The following is a 17,112-nucleotide window of genomic DNA, read 5'->3' on the forward strand; positions in this document are numbered from 1 at the left end:
ACACTACCAGCTAAGATAAAATTTTCAAGATAATCTTGAAAATACAATTTTAGGTGGATTGCTATAAGAGATGAACTTCCTTTTAATTAAGGAAAGTTTTTCTAAAACTTAGTAACCATCAACCACTGAGTGTTAGTTGCCTACTCAATTTGACATTGGTGACTTTCAATAAACATTAAAAAAAAAAGCAGTCTTAATACACTTCATTTTAAAAAAAGTTTTTTTAATTTATTTATTTTTGGCTGCATTGGGTCTTCATTGCTGCATGCGGGCTTTTCTCTAGTTGCAGCTAGCGGGGACTACTCTTGGTTGCGGTGCACGGGCTTCTCGTTGTGGTGGCTTCTCTTGTTGTGGAGCATAGGCTCCACTGTGTGGGGTTCAGTAGTTGTGGCACGTGGGCTCAGTAGTTGTGGCTTGTGGGCTCTAGAGCGCAGGCTCAGTAGTTGTGGCTCACGGGCTTAGTTCCTCCACAGCATGTGGGATCTTCCCAGGCCAGGGCTCGAACCCGTGTCCCCTGCATTGGCAGGTGGATTCTTAACCACTGTGCCACCAGGGAAGTCCTACACTTTAAGTTTTACGTGCCAGTGTGTTTTTCTCTAAGTATCTTGTATAAAATATCTTAAGTATTTCTATAGTAAATAGTTGTAGTCATTTCTTAAACTTCCAGTTATACAGATAAAAATGTTTGAATGTAACTATTATAGGTGACAAAAGCTAACCAGAGAAACAAAAGCCTTTACTTTTGAAGGCCTTAAACCTTACCTGTGAATTGGCAAGTATTTGTATTTTTAAAAATTCTTACTGCCCTTTAGTTAGGGCACTCATGAATGAAGGTAAAGATAGGATATGCCAGAAAAATGAAACTTGGGCTCATGACTAGTATTCAAGTCTTAAGGTGTTTAACTGACTACATTTAAGTTAATCCCGCGATAAATCTGATTTTTTTTTAATTGTCAGAGCTTTCCTGAGACTCCCTAGCCCAACCTCAGACATTAATCTCTCCTACTCATTTTTAAATGAGGTTAGCAACCAGAAGTTAAAACTCCACAAACAATGAACTGAGAGGGCTTGCCCCAATTAGGGTGTTTCTATGGCCTTCATGTTAAATAATAGGTTAGAAATTAAAAAAAAAAAAAAACCTTGGAATTCACGGGCATAGGTAGGGAGGCACTTTGTTTCTACCCATCTCCTGTTGGATCTAAACTATCATCTTGCTACTTCCGGGGAGGTGAAATGCAGTGTGTGCGCAGCCTTGCAGAAAACCTGTAAAGAGCGTGGATGAGGCCCGCCTACACCTACTTTAGTGACTATCTGAAAACACTCAAATATTGACTTGGGTACTCTCTCACTTGTGACATTTCTTTTGAGATATCTAAGAATAGACAGGTGACTATTTTTAAGACCATGTTGATAAAAAAGTGCCGGAACCAGTCAGGATAAATTATGTTGCAGTTAAAACAGAAGACAAAAACCTCCCAGTCTCAGGCTAAAAACAGGAAAGATTTATAACTCTTATACTACATATACAGAAAAATTTATTGGCTAAGGTAATATCTGCTGGCTTCAGGCATAGCTGGATCAAGATAATCCAAGGTGATCCTTAAGGATTTGTCCTATTGCATCCCGTAGTTCTGCTTTCCTCTGTGTTGGCCCCAATCTCAAGCAGCCTCTACTAGTTCCAGGCAGACATCCATATAACTCCAAGTCTAGGGAGAGAGGTATTCCTCTCTCCCATGAAAATTCCAGTAATTCCCACAAAAATCCCACAGGTCAGGCTTCCCTGGTCGCGCAGTGGTTAAGAATCTGCCAGTGCAAGGGAAATGGGTTCGAGCCCTGGCCTGGGAAGATCCCACATGCTGTGGAGGAACCAAGCCCGTGCGCCACAATTATTGAGCCTGAGCGCTAGAGCCCACAAGCCGCAACTACTGAACCCACGTGCCACAACTAGTGAAACCTGCACATCTAGAGCCCGTGCTCCACAACAAGAGAAGCCACGACAATGAGAAGCCCGTGCACCTCAACGAAGAGTAGCCCCGGCTCACCGCAACTAGAGAAAGCCCGCGCACAGCAAGAAAGACCCAACACAGCCAAAATGAATAAATAATAATAATTTTATTAAAAAAAAATCCCACAAGTCACGCTAACTGGAAATCTTAAGTTGCATACCCATCCCTGAACCCATTACTGGGAAGAGGGAGATGGAAATGCAATGATTAGCCTGGAGCCCATGGAGGGATGAGCCTCATTCAGTGATGTGGGTTGAAAATGTGGAAGGACTAGTCACCTCAAATCCAGGAGCTGGGGCTTCCCTGGTGGCACAGTGGTTGAGAGTCCGCCTGCCGATGCAGGGGACACGGGTTCGTGCCCTGGTCTGGGAAGATCCCACATGCCGCGGGGCGGCTGGGCCCGTGAACCATGGCCGCTGAGCCTGCGCGTCCGGAGCCTGTGCTCCGCAACGGGAGAGGCCACGACGGTGAGAGGCCCGCATACCGCAAAAAAAAAAAAAAATCTAGGAGCTCTTTCCTGATAAAGGGATGTTAATGCAAGCCCAAGCAGCAGTTTCTATTGTATGGGTCCCAGACTGAAACTGCCTGACTCAGCCCCTGATGTTTTCCGTATTATATTACTGGTGACAGTAATAATCCTGTATTCTCTCTAAATGGCTATAAGTAAGGGTTATTGAATTTTAGTTATTCATCCAACAAGTAGATATTGAGTGTACAGTATACCAGAAACTGTGCCACCTTATGGGAATACAAATTCCACTAAAATACAGTCCTCGCCCTCAAAGAGCTCCCGGGGATTGGGGTGGGGGGAGGACACTCAAAACTACACATGAGTATCCTGCATATTATAAGTATGTAGATGGTACTGTGACCTTTGTCCTGAAATTTACTAGTCATCCAACCTACTTTTCTAGATGAATTCTGAAGCTTGCAAAGTACACTTAAATCTAATTTTCAAAACAGCAAAAACCTAGTAATTTTCATGAGAACAGTGTTAAGTAAATAGCCAGGTTTTAGGACCTAATGATCAAAGTCTAGAATGTGATGTCTTTGTTTCACTGTCAACCCAAGAATTTAAAGTGAGACACGTAGGTGGCATTCTAAGATGATAAAGGTGATCTTTTTTAAAAAAATTTATTTTTGGCCGCATTGGGTCTTTGTTGCTGTAATGCGGGTTTTCTCTAGTTGTAGAGAGCGGGGGCTGCTCTTCATTGTGGTGCGTGGGCTTCTCATTGCAGTGGCTTCTCTTTGTTGTGGAGCACGGGCTCTAGGCTCATGGGCTTAGTTGCTCTGTGGCATCTTCCCAGACCAGGGGTCAAACCCATGTCCGCTGCATTGGCAGGCAGATTCTTAACCACTGCACCACTAGGGAAGTCCTGAGAAAGGTGATCTTGAAAGCACGTCTTGGATTTTTTTTTTTTTTTGAACAAAAACAATGCCTCAGGGCGACAACTGTCATACATTCTTTTGAGATGGAACAGCTAACAGCTGGCAATCCCATCTGCCATTCAGAACTGCTGTAGAACTCTCCAGTGAAGACTGCCTTACGCTGAAGCATGTAGTGCCAAGTAAGTAAGTTCAGGGACAAGAGGCCCCTGTCAGCAGGAGTGAAGCATTGTTAGGCTTCACTAGCAAAAGGGATTCATTCCTCCTAAACTGTAACATCTTCAGAAATCAGAGGAAGTTGAATGAAATATAACAGAGAAAGAATTTGTTCAGGAGTGAAATTGGGAAGCATTCCTAAAGTGAACTCAAGTCCGGTGGTGATAGTCTTTTGTCTTGGACTGGAAATTTGTTAGGCGAAAGTAGATATTTAAGATTTAAGAAGGTTTTTAAAACATGGAGACAAGTCTTGATTTACGTTGTTTCCAAAAGCATTTATTGAGCACCTAAGATGTGCCCCATGTCACATGAGACAATGTTTATGCACAAAGGAATGTTACACGATGATGGTATTTGTCTCACTGTCTATTGGGGGAGATAAAGGCATAAACAAATAGTTACAAGATTATGTCATGTATGCTGTAACAGGCTTTTACAAGGTGTTGGTAGACAGAGCTGAGAGTGGAGAAGAGGGAGGAGAGAAAGTCATGATTAAGTAGAAGCGTTGAAGATGTGAGGTAGCTCACTAAGTTGATAAGGTCAAGGAGGGTCCATGTAGCAGAGAAATGAAGGTATAATACGAGGAGTATGTCTAGGGAACTTCAGGAGGCTAACGTAGGCAGGGGGAAACCATTGAAAGCTTTTGAACGAAGGAGTGATGTGATCAAAGTTGTGCCTCTGGAAAATCCTTCCGGCAATGTTGTAGAGGGTGAGGCTGGACAAGGGAAGAGTTTAGCAGTAGGAACACGAGCCAGGAGGCTCCTGCTGGCTTTCAGACCAGATGTGAGCAGAGACTGAACTAAGGCAGCGTGATGAGGTTGGAGTGATGCGGGCAGGATGGCTAGTTGCCACTAGTGTAGAAGTGACGGGACCTGATGAAGGGAGGAGGTGAAGGAGACAGAAATGTCCAGTGTGATTCCCAGGCTGAGCTGGCTTCCAGGGTATGTGATCCGTGCAGCCTCACAGGGCCTCCCACTCAGAAGAGTCCCTACTGGCACCATCCTGAAATCACTGATAATTTTTGAATGAGGGGCCCCACGTGCTCATTTTCCTTTTGTACTGGGTCCTGTGAATCGTATGGTCTGTCCTGTTCCCAGGTTTCTGCGTTCAGCTAAGAGTGGGGGGATCATGGTACTAGCAACTGCAACTGGAAGCAGAAGAGATGGGTGGAGTGATGAGTTCAGTTTTGCAGCCCATGTGCCTATGGGTCATCAAAGTAGTGATGGTCAATAGGCTGTTAGAAATTCGATGTAAATCGCAAGCCAGGTACATGCTAGAGTCATCCATGTGGGGCGTACCAAGGCCAAGGTGGTAGAGCCCTGGGATGTGGATGAAAGGGTGTAGAGGAGAAAGAAGCTGGAAACGGAACCTTCGGGAGCATTAATGTGTAAGGGATCAGACAGGGAGAGAGAAAATGGGGGTGGGGGGCGGAGTCAGTCCTTTGGGAAATTTTTAGAGGGAACTGTGTCCTGGAAGCCAAGGAAAAGTCTTAAGAAGGGAAGAATCGTGAGGAACACATGCCACAGAATTATCAAATAGGGACACTGTCCATTGCGTTTGGCAATTAGAGGGTTGGTGGTCATTACAGAGACCAGTGGTGGAGATGGAAGCCACATTCCAATGGGATGGAGGAGAAACCAGGAGGAAACAAAAGTGAGTGCAGACTATCCTTTTAAGAACCTGGGCTGTGAAGTCAAAGGGAGGAAAGGAGTAGAGGGGTGTGGAGAATAAAGCTTTTTGATTTTTTTTTTTTTCCTCTTAACACGGGGGCATCGAGCAGGTTTGTGCGTGTGAGAGCATTGCTCTCAGGAGATGAGATGAGGGCACACTTTGCAGGGCAGAAGTACAAAAGATAAAGGTGGGAATGGAGACGGACACATTCATAGATGGAGTGGTCAGAATAGATGCATGCAAAAACCAACAAATCTAATTCTTTCAGTAATGGTAAGTTTACCACTGTAGGTGAAGTGTTAAGGCACACAGGGGACTTTCAGAGAGTGTTGAAGGTGCTTGCCCTCTGGGAAAGGACACTGACCTGCGACAGACAGAACTGCCAAGTAGCAGGGAGGGTTCAGCTGCTGTGAGAGCAGAGGCCGGTTTCCCCCAAAGAGGCAGAACCGAACGCTGCCTGCAATTTGTATGGATGAAAAACTGTAATCAGCTTCGGCCCAGGGTATCAGAAGTTCCACAAAGGGAGAAGACATTTGCTTGTGAATCTTTTTTAAGTTCTGAAGACCCTCCATCACAATATTAAGACCGTCGCAAGGGCACCCGCTCTCTCGGTGTTCAGGGCTGCCCAGATAGCACCAAGGATCCTGAGCATTGGGTAGAGGCAGAAATCTCCAGAGGCTGCAGCAGGGCAAGTCTTGATTCGGTGAATAATTAATGTATCACCGAGACGAGACCTAAGGCCTCCCTCCGTGGAAAGGATGTAGATAAACTCACAAAGCAGCTTACTCTATGGTCTAATGATTAAACTTCCCTGGGCCCCTATTTCATTGCAACTAAGTTAAAAGCTGACCAACTGGCAACTTAACCGCTTCTCCCTGGGGTGATTAATTGGGAAACCAAATCTCCTGACTGGACTAACAACTAACTCTACTCCCCTCATTCCAGGGAGCACTTCTGCCCAGAGGACTAAAGAAAGCTCAAGCTCTGATTCCAGCCATTGCTAAGGCAGCAGAATTGGGTTAATTCACAGAAGGGGTGGCAGAGTCACACCACCAGCCTCTCTTCCCTCTCCAACCCCTAGAAGGGTGAGCGTGTATTTACCCCTTATTTAACCAGACAGGTCACACGCAATGCTGCTGGAGACCCGACGTTAGAGGCTTGCTCGCACGTCTCACCATTTGTACACCATGGAATTCCTGTCTAGAATTTGCGAGGTTGTGCTTTGTGGAGGTTGTGGACAAGTGTGTCTCATGAGAGACTTCCAGCTTCGTGGCTGAGTCGACCCTTTCACGGTAAGATGGGAAAAAAGCGTCACTACCAAGAGCGGCGTTCGAGAAGTTACCTGAATTCGAGCCATACGTCTGGATTTAGGTAAAAAGTAGATTGAAAAACAAAAAACAGAATTAGATGGGTAATTCAATGCTGTGGCCACCTGGGTAGCAGGGACTCCAGGCAGGTCCGCAAAGGCAGCGGAGCGAAGAGCACTTTCCTTCGTTCGAATGAAGACATCAGAGGTGGCGCCCAGCCCGGGCTCAGCAATACATGGGGGCTTCCCTGCTTTCTCAGGAGCAAACCTGCCAGGTCGACCCTCTTTCTAAAGGGTTTAACCAGCCCTCCCGGAGCGCTGGGTGCCAGAGTTTATAGCCTTGGGCACCTCTTCATGACTCACTCCTTACAAATGTAAATGCACGAGCCAGTGCGCCCATAGGTCCCGACCCGCCTCCTCGCCTGCGATCCGAGCACCTCCTTGCCCCTGCCCTGCGCACCGCTGGGGACGCGCACCCTGAGGCCGCCCCGCAGCTCTGCGCAGGGAACGTTAAGAGCCACAGCCCCGCCGCGTCCACAGATGCGGCCTTAAAACAAAAGAGGCGCCGGGGGAGGGTTGGACCTGGCCCTCACCCCCTCCCCGCCAAGTCGGGGCCGCCCGCCCCCTCCGCCCCGGCTCCCCGTGTGCGCATGAGCAGAGGCGCCACCCTCGGTTCCTCCCAGGGCGAAACTTTCTAATTCCCTTCTTTGGGCTCCGGGGCTGCCAGGAGCCGGGAGAGCGCTCGCCCCGCCGGGTGAGGAGAACAAAGTGGCGGCGCGATTTTTCCCTCCCCATCCCCCCGCTTCCGTGGGAGCGGCAGGAAATGCGAGGGCCCCTCTCTTCTCCCTGAATATTTGCCTTTTTTTTTCTCCCCCTCTCCAGAAAGGAAGACGGCGGAAAAGAGCCGGCGGCTCGGCGGCCGTGTTCTCCCCTCCTCTGCTGTGTCCCCTCGGCTGCAGGGACTGGCCATGGGGCGGCTCCAGATGTTCGCGTTCAGTTTCTTAGGTAATTCCGAGGAAACGGTGGGGGAAGGGCGTGGGCTTGGACGTGGGGAAAGAATAAACCAAGCTGTTGGTCCCAGCTTCGGGGGAGCCTGGGGGATCGGGAGGGGGAATCGGGAGAGGGGCCCGGTGGAAATTCTGCGCTGGGATTAAACGCCAGCGCCCTGGGTGGTAGCCAGGGACGGAGTGCGGGGATCGCAGGCGACCGCATCGCGGGGGGCTGTGCCAGAGCCCCGGGTGCTCCCGCGGCTGCCTCTCTGGGCTTGGCATCTTCGGCCCTTTCTCGGTGGGTCTTTCCGTCGCTGGGGTCAGGCTTCATGGGGTGGAGGGCTCGCCAGGAGCCCATTTTCCGGGAAAGTGCCCCGAGCTGAGCGCAGGCTTCGTCCTGGGAACAGATTGGGGCCATGTGGCTTTAATTAAGCATCAATGTTTGCCCCCGGATGGCGCCAGAAACAGCTGGACCGGGAGCGTCCCCGGAATGACGAATTGTTGAAGCCAATCCAAAGCCGCAGGGACTGTCCACCGGCCCCTCGCTCGGGAGAGTGGCGTCCCCCGCGAGCCCCACCATCCCCCGTCGCCGGGCGAAGCGCCCGCGTCCTCCGAGCGTGCATGCACACACACTCACGCGCCCGCACGCTCACAGATTTCCGCGCACACACACGCGCTGTCACGCCGAGGATATACAGGCTGCCGCGTGCGCGCGGGTTCACAGACACACACGTGCGCGAGTACGGGTGTGCGGCGTTTGGCCACCTGCCTCCCTGCGCCCAGATCCAGGCGTGTCGAAGTGCCCGGAGCTGCTTCCCGGGCACATTAGGGTGGGCGCGAGTGTAGGTGGGTTTCCTGGGAGTGATGCTCTTGGCTGCTGGACAAACTTGACGTCTCTGTTTCTGTCTGAATCCTCCTCTCCGCGTCCTGCCTTCCCGGCCTCGATCATCTCCCCATTGTGTCTCTTTTCTGTGTATCCTGCTTTTCTTCTGAATCTACTCTCTCCCCGCCCCTGCTTATTCCCTTTGCTGGGGCCCGCTCCCTGCTTGTGCTCTACCCTGTCGCCTGACCCTTCCACAGCCCTGTGCGGAGCCCAAGTGAGTGCTCAAGAACCCGAGTTCAGCTACGGCTGCGCGGAGGGCAGCTGCTACCCGGCCACCGGTGACCTTCTCATCGGCCGAGCCCAGAAGCTCTCGGTGACCTCGACCTGTGGGCTGTACAAACCCGAGCCTTACTGTATCGTCAGCCACCTCCAGGTGAGGGGAGAGGTGGCTCCAGGCTTTGCGCGCGCGAGCCTCCTCCAGTCCAGACCGAAGGGGAAGGCCCAGGGGACTCCGCATCCTGCCAGCGATCCAGATAGGAAGCGCCGCAGCCAGGGAGTCCCGGGATTAGGCTGGTAGCTCTCACCCTTTTGCACTGTGGTGGCTCACAGTTTGCACAGTTGCATCCGCCAAACATTTCCTGCCGCGGCCACAGTCAGTGTGGAAAGGCAGGGCTGCAGACAGATCTGGTGGCCCTGCCCCCAAGCCCTGACCTCTAAAAGACCCGGGCGTCTAAAAGACCCGTGTCTTTTTTTTTGTTGGTTGGTTTGGTTTGTTTTTTAATCCTTTTCTCTCTGGAAATGTATATAAAAGGTGGTTTAACCTCTTCTTTTTTATATACTGAGTGGTGATCTTGGCCTTTTCCCAAATCTTTCACTTGGATAAAGAGTATTCCAGCACTGACAGACACCTTGCAAGGTCACTCCCGTCATGGAGAAAAACACTCCAATGTTTTTGTCTCCTCATTTGGTGCTGTTCCCATCTACTTCTATTAGATAGCAGAATCAGATGCTTGCTTTTTCAGAATGCCCTGGTTGCCATGGTACCCGATAGAGGAGGACCAAAATGAAATTTCCGAGTGTTATCTGTTTCTAAAAGTAGACCCAGATCCTAGCTTTCAAAGGTCACGTTTTTTGTTGTTGTTTTGTTTTTTTGGCGGTACACCGGCCTCCCACTGTCGTGGCCTCTCCCATTGCGGAGCGCAGGCTCAGCGGCCATGGCTCACGGCCCCAGCCGCTCTGCGGCATGTGGGATCTTCCCGGACCGGGGCGCGAACCCGTGTACCCTGCATCGGCAGGCGGACTCTCAACCACTGCGCCCCCAGGGAAGCCCCAAAGGTCACGTTTTTAGTAAAATGTAATTTTAAAAGAAGGCTCAAAGCATAAACCACCGAGAATCAAAATCCCTTTCCTTGATTTTGAAAAGGGAGGCAGGTATTTCTGGCCTCTAAAGCCAGCATAAGGGCTTAATCTCCTGCGCAGGGCAAGTGCCAAGCCACTTGCTCGAAACTTGGTCACTGCACCCACCTGCAGATCTGCCCTTCAGGAGTGGGACGGAATACCGTGTGGTTTGCAGGCAGATGCCTTCAAATGGAGTCACGTTTACAAAGCAGGAGGAGAGCCCATTCTGGAGACCTGATAAATTAAACCAAAGGAATGTGGTAAAGTGGATTCCACTTACTTGCTTCCAGGTTTATACGGAGATGTCTAGACTGCTTCCTCCTGATTAGAAGGGAGGCTGTAATTAAACTTTTTTTAAGTTCTGGTAATTGTTCTCCAGTATTAGTTTCCTTGGCTACAAGTTACTGAAGGCAGTTGATGTTACCTTTTCTAATATTAGCATGTAAATTTTACCCAAAATATTATGTTAACATTTACCTCCGAGGCCAGGGCATCCTGTAAATGAATCAGCAGATCCTGAAACCAGCTTTGACCAGAATGAGAATTGGATTATTTGCCTTAAAAGCAAGTAGAGCCAGACTCTCTGGTTTATGTGATTAGCCATGAAATTGTGGAGGACTCTTCACAGATATTAGAGCCTAAAGAAAGGCACTGGGTGTGTACTTCTCTCAGACGTTGAACAGGTGAAAAATTGAGGCAGGAAGCGTAAGTATTTTGTCCAGGGTCCCATTGTATTCCTGACTTGTAGTTGGTACATCTTGCCAGTCTCTAAATCCTTTTGGGAGGAGGGTGATAAGTAATAGCTAGCTAAATAGATACAAACATAAAAAGTACAGTCAGTTGATACTGTCCTTATAAGATTACCACCCTTGCTTAAATGTTGTTTGTAAGATGTGTGTGTGTCTCTATAGATTTCCATCTCAGTGTCACTTTCAGACCTAAGAGTAATATGCATTTCAGAAAATCTTAGAGAGCAGAGCCTTATGTGGAAAAGGAAACTTTAAGTGATGCTGTTTATAATTCACAGTGATGCAGTGCAATGAGGGCCCTTTTGGCTGTGACCCTCATTTTAAGGAAAAGGAAAGTGAGAAGAGAGAAGTTCAAAGCTACTCTAAAACCTAAAGTATATTTTTAGTTCGGGTCCAATTTGGCGTTCTTTGAATTGGTCCCAGTTTTCAGTGCTCCCAACATGAGAGTCTGGTGTCCTCTTCCTGGATATTCTGAGCAGTTTGTAGGCTAGCCTGCTCGCTGCCACTGCGAATTCACTGCTGGGGCAGAGGAGAAGCTAAGAAATCTTTATCTGTAGTTCCCAAAGCTGCTTAAATACATCTGCCTAATAACTGGTTTCTGCTTTATATAGGTTTTTGAAAATCAGGCCAAGTGAACTGTTCTCTTTTTATTTTCAGTTTCCTTTATGTCAGCAAAAATTCTCTAAAAGCTCCTCAGCAGTTTGCTTCAAGAGTAAACTTCTCCAGTTATTCACTGAGATTAAGACTTAAGCCTAGAACTTTCATTTTGATTAAATTAATAGCTTGTGGAAACAATGCCGCCTTCTACTTTTGACCTTGAAGTTGCAAGAGAAGAGGAAAATTTCAGGAGTATTTCATACTCAGTTAAGTTAAAAAGTGAAAGACGTATGACAGGTCATTTAAGTAATTTTGGCACATGCATTTTTCTTGAAGCAAGTAGGTTGGGTTTTTGTATCGTGCGCTTGATTTTGGTGTGTGTGCACGCGCGATTGCTTCCTAGACTCATAGAACTCTTTGCTTTCAGGAGGACAAAAAATGCTTCATATGCAATTCACAAGATCCTTATCATGAAACCCTGAACCCTGACAGTCATCTCATTGAAAATGTGGTCACGACATTTGCTCCAAACCGTCTTAAGATCTGGTGGCAATCCGAAAATGGTATGTGGTTGGTATGGGGATAAGTTCCAAAGAGTGTGATGGGTCACCTGGAAGGGGTTTACGGGCTACTGGGTGTTTGTAATTACAATTGGTTTCTCTATCCTGGAATTATGGCCTTTGACAGATTTACTGCCTGAAGCACTAACTTCTCTTGATAAAATCCGATCTTTCTTCCTGAAGTATGCACTTCCTGTAAGAAAGAGGTCTTTCATGCGAGACCAAAGGAGTATTTCATAGTCTTCATACTGAGGGGGCCTTGGGGAGCGTGGGCATGGGCCGGGGGCAGTCTGGGGAGGGCGTGGGAAGGCCCTGTATCATCTCAGGCCCTTATTCCTCCACAAAACAGCATCTTTCATTTTCATCAACCCCAAAGGAAAGGGCAGAATCAACGCCCACCATCTTCTTTCCATCTAGAGAACATTTAATCATAGTACTCTGAGTATACATTAGATGTAGTTTTTCAGACTCAACGTGGATAATGACCCCAAGTCAGCTTTTCCAGTGAGTGTGTGAATCCCACCGTTTTTCCTTTCTTTGCCTCTTGGGTTTTGGTTTAATAAATTCATCAAATATGATACTGTTGCGGTACAACTAAGCCCAAATTAGTTTTGCATTTGTTTCAAACTTGAATTCTGAAATTTGAGGATTAAAGGTAGAGTTAATGTGTTTGTCATTAACAGTGTTACCATTAGAGCTTTTGTTTTTGATTAATTTATTTTTGGCTGCGTTGGGTCTATGTCGGTGCGCGTGACCTTTCTCTAGTTGCAACGAGCAGGGGTTACTCTTCATTGCGGTGTGCAGGCTTCTCATTGCGGTGGCTTCTCTTTTTGTGGAGCACGGGCTCTAGGCGTGCGGGCCTCAGTACTTGCGGCATGTGGGCTCAGTAGTTGTGGCTCGAGGGCTCAGTAGTTGTGGCTCGAGGGCTCTAGAGCGCAGGCTCAGTAGTTGTGGCATACGGGCTTAGTTGCTTCACGGCATGTGGGATCTTCCCAGGTCAGGGATCGAACCCATGTCCCGTGCATTTGCAGGCGGATTCTTAACCACTGCGCCACCAGGGAAGTCCCGACCACTAGATCTTTTTTACAAAACATTTATGAGAAAGGACTCTCAAAGAAGTGATTCTAAGCCTGGGCAGAGAAAGCCTGGGACTTCTGAACCACATAGAGCTTATGACAAATGTGGGATGTCTCTGACTGTCCACCTTTTTCCAGTGAGACCGAAAGACAATTAGAAGAAGGATGCCTCAACATCAGTATCAAGTTGATAGACAGTAAAATAGTTCATCACGTGCTATTGTTCTAGAGGAGGGTTTTTCTTGGTTACATCAGGACTTAATCAGTCTCTACAACTTTGAGTTTGTGGGACAAAAGAGGCCAAATGCCAGAAAGAAGGGATTTTCAAATAGAGGGGTTTGAGGGCGCTGTCACTCTGTCACAAGAGATCAGATGAGATTAGATGGATGGAACTTAGTTTTAGAAAGTCAGACTGAATGTTACTGTCCCCTCTCATCTCTCTGCTGTCTGATAGGTCACAAGTGAAGACTTTGTTTAGGAATGTGATTTTATCTATTTATGTTTTGTCCAAGATGAGCTTTACGTGATGTGACGTGTTAAATTATCAGTGCTCAGGCCCAGAAACAGTCTTGGAATGTGCACCTACTTTTAACTTACCCCTCCTGATTTTTTACTACTAGGTCCGACAGAAATCAAGTACACCATAGAAGAATGATCTCATTTCTTTTCTCCGTAGATTTTTCTTCCCATATTTAAAAAAAAACAAAAACAAAAAAAAAAACCTGCAGTGCTTTATCAGGTTAGGAATCTAAAATGGAATGCGCTTTTCAAGCCCACATTGCCGGATATGTTCTTATGTTACAGAACTGGTCCTAGTCTTTCTTGTACTTTACGCTATTTCGTTATCTCTTCATTTTAAACAAATAGTGCAGGTTTTTAAAAGCCTGGGAAAGGAGAGACAGATAGTTGCTTAGCTAACCTTGTTGTGGAGAGTAGGTTTGTAGTACAGTTTCTTTCTAATAAGTTAGATAAGGTTAGTTAGCACGGCTATGTTTTTCTTTAACATTCCAACTAACTCATATCCGTTCCAGTGACCACTTCCCCCCCACCCCCATCCCCAATTGACTTGGCAGTTGTCCAGTGGGAGAGTTTATTTCAAAAGTCCTACTGATTTCCTGAAAATACACCAGCCTGTGACATCATTCATCCCGACACATTCCTGTCTTCCTGCATTTAAGACTTCTTTTGCTTCAGAAGATGGACCCCCAAAAGCTCTCTGGAGCACAGGAAATGTGGAAAGGTCTCCTTCGCTAAACAGGCAGGCTTGAGGGCCCAAGAGATTGGGGAGGAGGTGCTTTCCCTCCCTGGAATTCCAGTGGATTGACCCCCAGGGCATAGTGCAGAGGCTCATTTGTTTGTTCAGGCTTTCCCCTGAAAGGGAAGATGTTAGTATTTGTTCTGGGCCAGTTTATTTATTTGACCCATTCTTTGTCTCTTTGGCATTGTTTCTCGGTTGTGGAAATGCACCCAAAGCCTTCTCCGTCAGGGATAGGTTTTTCTAAATTGGAGTGTAACTCACAAAACATGGTGGACTCTTATTTGTTTTCTTTGCTGCTGCACAGAACAAAAGGAATATGTTTGTGTCGACTGGAAGAGGATTGTGTTCCTGGGCTTCAGACAGCAAAGCTGAACCCCTACTGTGCACAGGAAGTGCCCCCTCTTGTTTCGCCTTTGAGAAAGTCCCTTGGCTAAGTGGGTTGGGAAGACTTTTCATTTTTTTCCTAAGCAAAAGATGTCTTTCTTGACAGCAACTAAAGGCTGTCATTCTGACATTCTGCCAGATGTCTTGTTCCAGGGAATACATTCAATACGTTGAACTCCAGAATGATTGATGAACAACTGAAGAATCATTCTGAGATGTGCTCCATCGCCTGAATCAAGCCAGGGTTTTATCATTATTTATCTTACCTTCAGCTTAAGATGGACCGCAGAGAGAACTCCTATGCGGAGCCTAAGGATACTTGAAGAGAATTGTCTCAGTTGTTCACAGATTTCCCGTTTACCTTGCTGTTTCCTTTTGTCTTTTCAAAAAAATCTCCTATAGGCGTGGAAAATGTAACCATCCAACTGGATTTGGAAGCAGAATTCCATTTCACTCATCTCATCATGACCTTCAAGGTAAGGTCTAACTTTCTCACAAATTCCCCTTTAAAAATGGATGGCTGTTGCGGCTTGGCCTCAGTGGGAACCTAAACATTATTATTGCTATAAATTGGAATAATTGAACAGCTTTTCAACATGGGCATGAAGAACTATGCCTAACAGATACTCTCTCTTCATGGCCGTAAGTAGAGAGAGTCACTGTTCTAAGATGATTCGACTGTAAACTTTTAATTAGATATCTGTTTATTTCCCCATGGAGACAGGCAGCTTTGACCTGCTCCCAAATCATAGTAAGACATCTGGAGAATCAGTCCCTGCTCCCTTGGGTTGATGTTTTAATGCTGACTTTGGTAACTGAAAAGGAAGTGTATTATCTTTAGTTTTCAAGGTTTTGCAAAATATGTGGGAACGGTTTTTGAGTTCCTTAAGAAATGTGCTTGCCTTCTTCAACGTGGATTTTTCCCATCCTTTTTCTTTGAGAGATGTAAAATGACTCCAGGACTAGGGAATGTCTGTGTACAAAGTCCCTTTGTTTCTTCTTAAGCAGCTGCCTGGAAATGACAGGCTTCACATGGCTTAAAGTACATGTTGGTGCACACAAAACCTATAATTTACTTATTGCTTCTCAGATTAAAATCACTTTTGAATCGTTTTCAGTTGGGGGCCTTATCTACACCTTCTCAGGTTTGGAAAAGGTGCCAGGGGTAGGTTTACAGTGTGGGCGGGTAGCCATGAAAGTCTTGCTTGTGTCCTCTGCCTAAGCCTGGGCGGCCAAGGGCCAGGGGTGGGCGTGGAAGTCACAGCGTGACTAGGAAGGTTGCTGGGCTGCTGGTCCCCAGGCCTGAGCTCTTCATCCCCTTGCTCCTCCACTGGAACCTGCTGTTGCTGGTTGGGGTGGGCGGGGGGAAGGTTTACACGTTGGCACCTGGTCCCGCGAGGGATTAGGGAGGACTTTTCCTAAACCACGCCTTGTCCCTTCATTGGCCACGTGCTCAACCTGGCAGTTAGGAGTGAGACTCAGCTTCGGATGTTGCCTCCACGTTACGGGACACCTAAAAATACTCAAAATCGTCTTTATGAATGTTTATGGTCCTGTCTTTTACTTTGTTCGTTTTCTCCTTTTAAAAGGTAAAACTACCTTTTATGGGTAGTTCGTTTATATCCAAAAGTCGGGTGGGCACGTATCCTGTAGTTGAATACTCATTCAAGTGAGTACAATGGGCCAAAGATGAAATTCTGTGCAGAAGTGCTGAAAGTCAGACAGAGGAGGTGGTGATTAAACTGAGACCTAAAGAATGGGTACAAGTTGGCACAACTCATCCTTTGGGCCCCTGGTTCACGTGTGAAAAGCAGCATCTACAGGATTGCACAGATTTGGGTGTGACTCCCCATTCTGTCCCTTACTGGCGTGTGTGGCCAGAGCTTCTCCTTCCTCTTTGGTAAAATGGGAAGAAAAATAACGCCTGCATTATAGGGACGCTCTTACCACCCTGGCATATAGTGGGAGCCTGAATGCTTTTATATATGCTGATGCTTGGCATGTAGTAATTGCTTTACAAATACGGCCTAAATAAGTGGATAAATGAATTCAGTCATCTTCTGTTTGTAAGAAACTGCCTTAGATTTTAAAGATAGCATGTTCCTGCTCTGCGCTGTCCGGAAGCTCCAGTCTTCTAGGGGAGAAATACGTACTTGCAAATAACTTACAATACAAGGTAGGATGTGCTCACTGCTATAGCAGAAGTTCGGATAAAGTACGTGGGCAGGGAGGAGGGTGAGATTCATTTTTGCCTGGGATAAAGGAGAAAGCTTTACGAAGAGGGGACTGAGATTGCACTTGACCTGGGCCAGGAAGAGTGAGCATGACTTTAGGGAGAGCAGGGAGAAGAAAAACCCTTCTTGGCAGTGTGAGAGCAAAGCTCTAGTGGTGGGACAGTTCGGGCAGAGTTTGTTCAACACGTACTATGTAGATGTACCTTGAACTTGGGCTAGTGAAGGGAGGAGCGGGAAGTAAGGTTACAGCCAGAAGGACTTTGCTTCCTTGCTGAGGGGTGTGAACTTTATAGAAAATGGGGAGCCATCGACAGGAAATGAGACCTGCGTTTCAGGAAGGGAGCCAAGAGGAAATACAGAGGAGGGCCTGGGGCATGGAGATGAGAGGGCACAGAGGCAGGGGGCTCTCAAGGTCAGCGGTAAGGGGGAGCTGGAACTGACTTAGGCAGGGGTGGTGTT

General features: G+C 47.1%; 1 protein-coding gene across 2 annotated transcripts in view; it reads left to right on the forward strand.

Moving 5' to 3' along the window:
• Window positions 1-5,170: 5,170 nt before the first annotated feature.
• The window catches only part of LAMB1 (laminin subunit beta 1), an 82,748-nt gene continuing 70,806 nt past the window's right edge, over window positions 5,171-17,112 (forward strand). The window contains exons 1-5 of one of the 2 annotated variants that reach the window (XM_079932174.1): window positions 5,171-6,364; window positions 7,468-7,590; window positions 8,655-8,830; window positions 11,569-11,704; window positions 14,822-14,895. In XM_079932174.1, coding sequence (XP_079788300.1) covers window positions 7,554-7,590; window positions 8,655-8,830; window positions 11,569-11,704; window positions 14,822-14,895 — 423 coding nt within the window. In that variant the 5' untranslated portion in view covers window positions 5,171-6,364; window positions 7,468-7,553. Of the gene's footprint in view, window positions 6,365-6,410; window positions 7,340-7,467; window positions 7,591-8,654; window positions 8,831-11,568; window positions 11,705-14,821; window positions 14,896-17,112 lie in introns of those variants that run through there. The other variant, XM_079932173.1, reaches the window with a different exon arrangement.

The sequence above is a fragment of the Stenella coeruleoalba genome, assembly GCF_951394435.1.
Source record: "Stenella coeruleoalba genome assembly, chromosome: 9".
Lineage (NCBI taxonomy): Eukaryota > Metazoa > Chordata > Mammalia > Artiodactyla > Delphinidae > Stenella > Stenella coeruleoalba.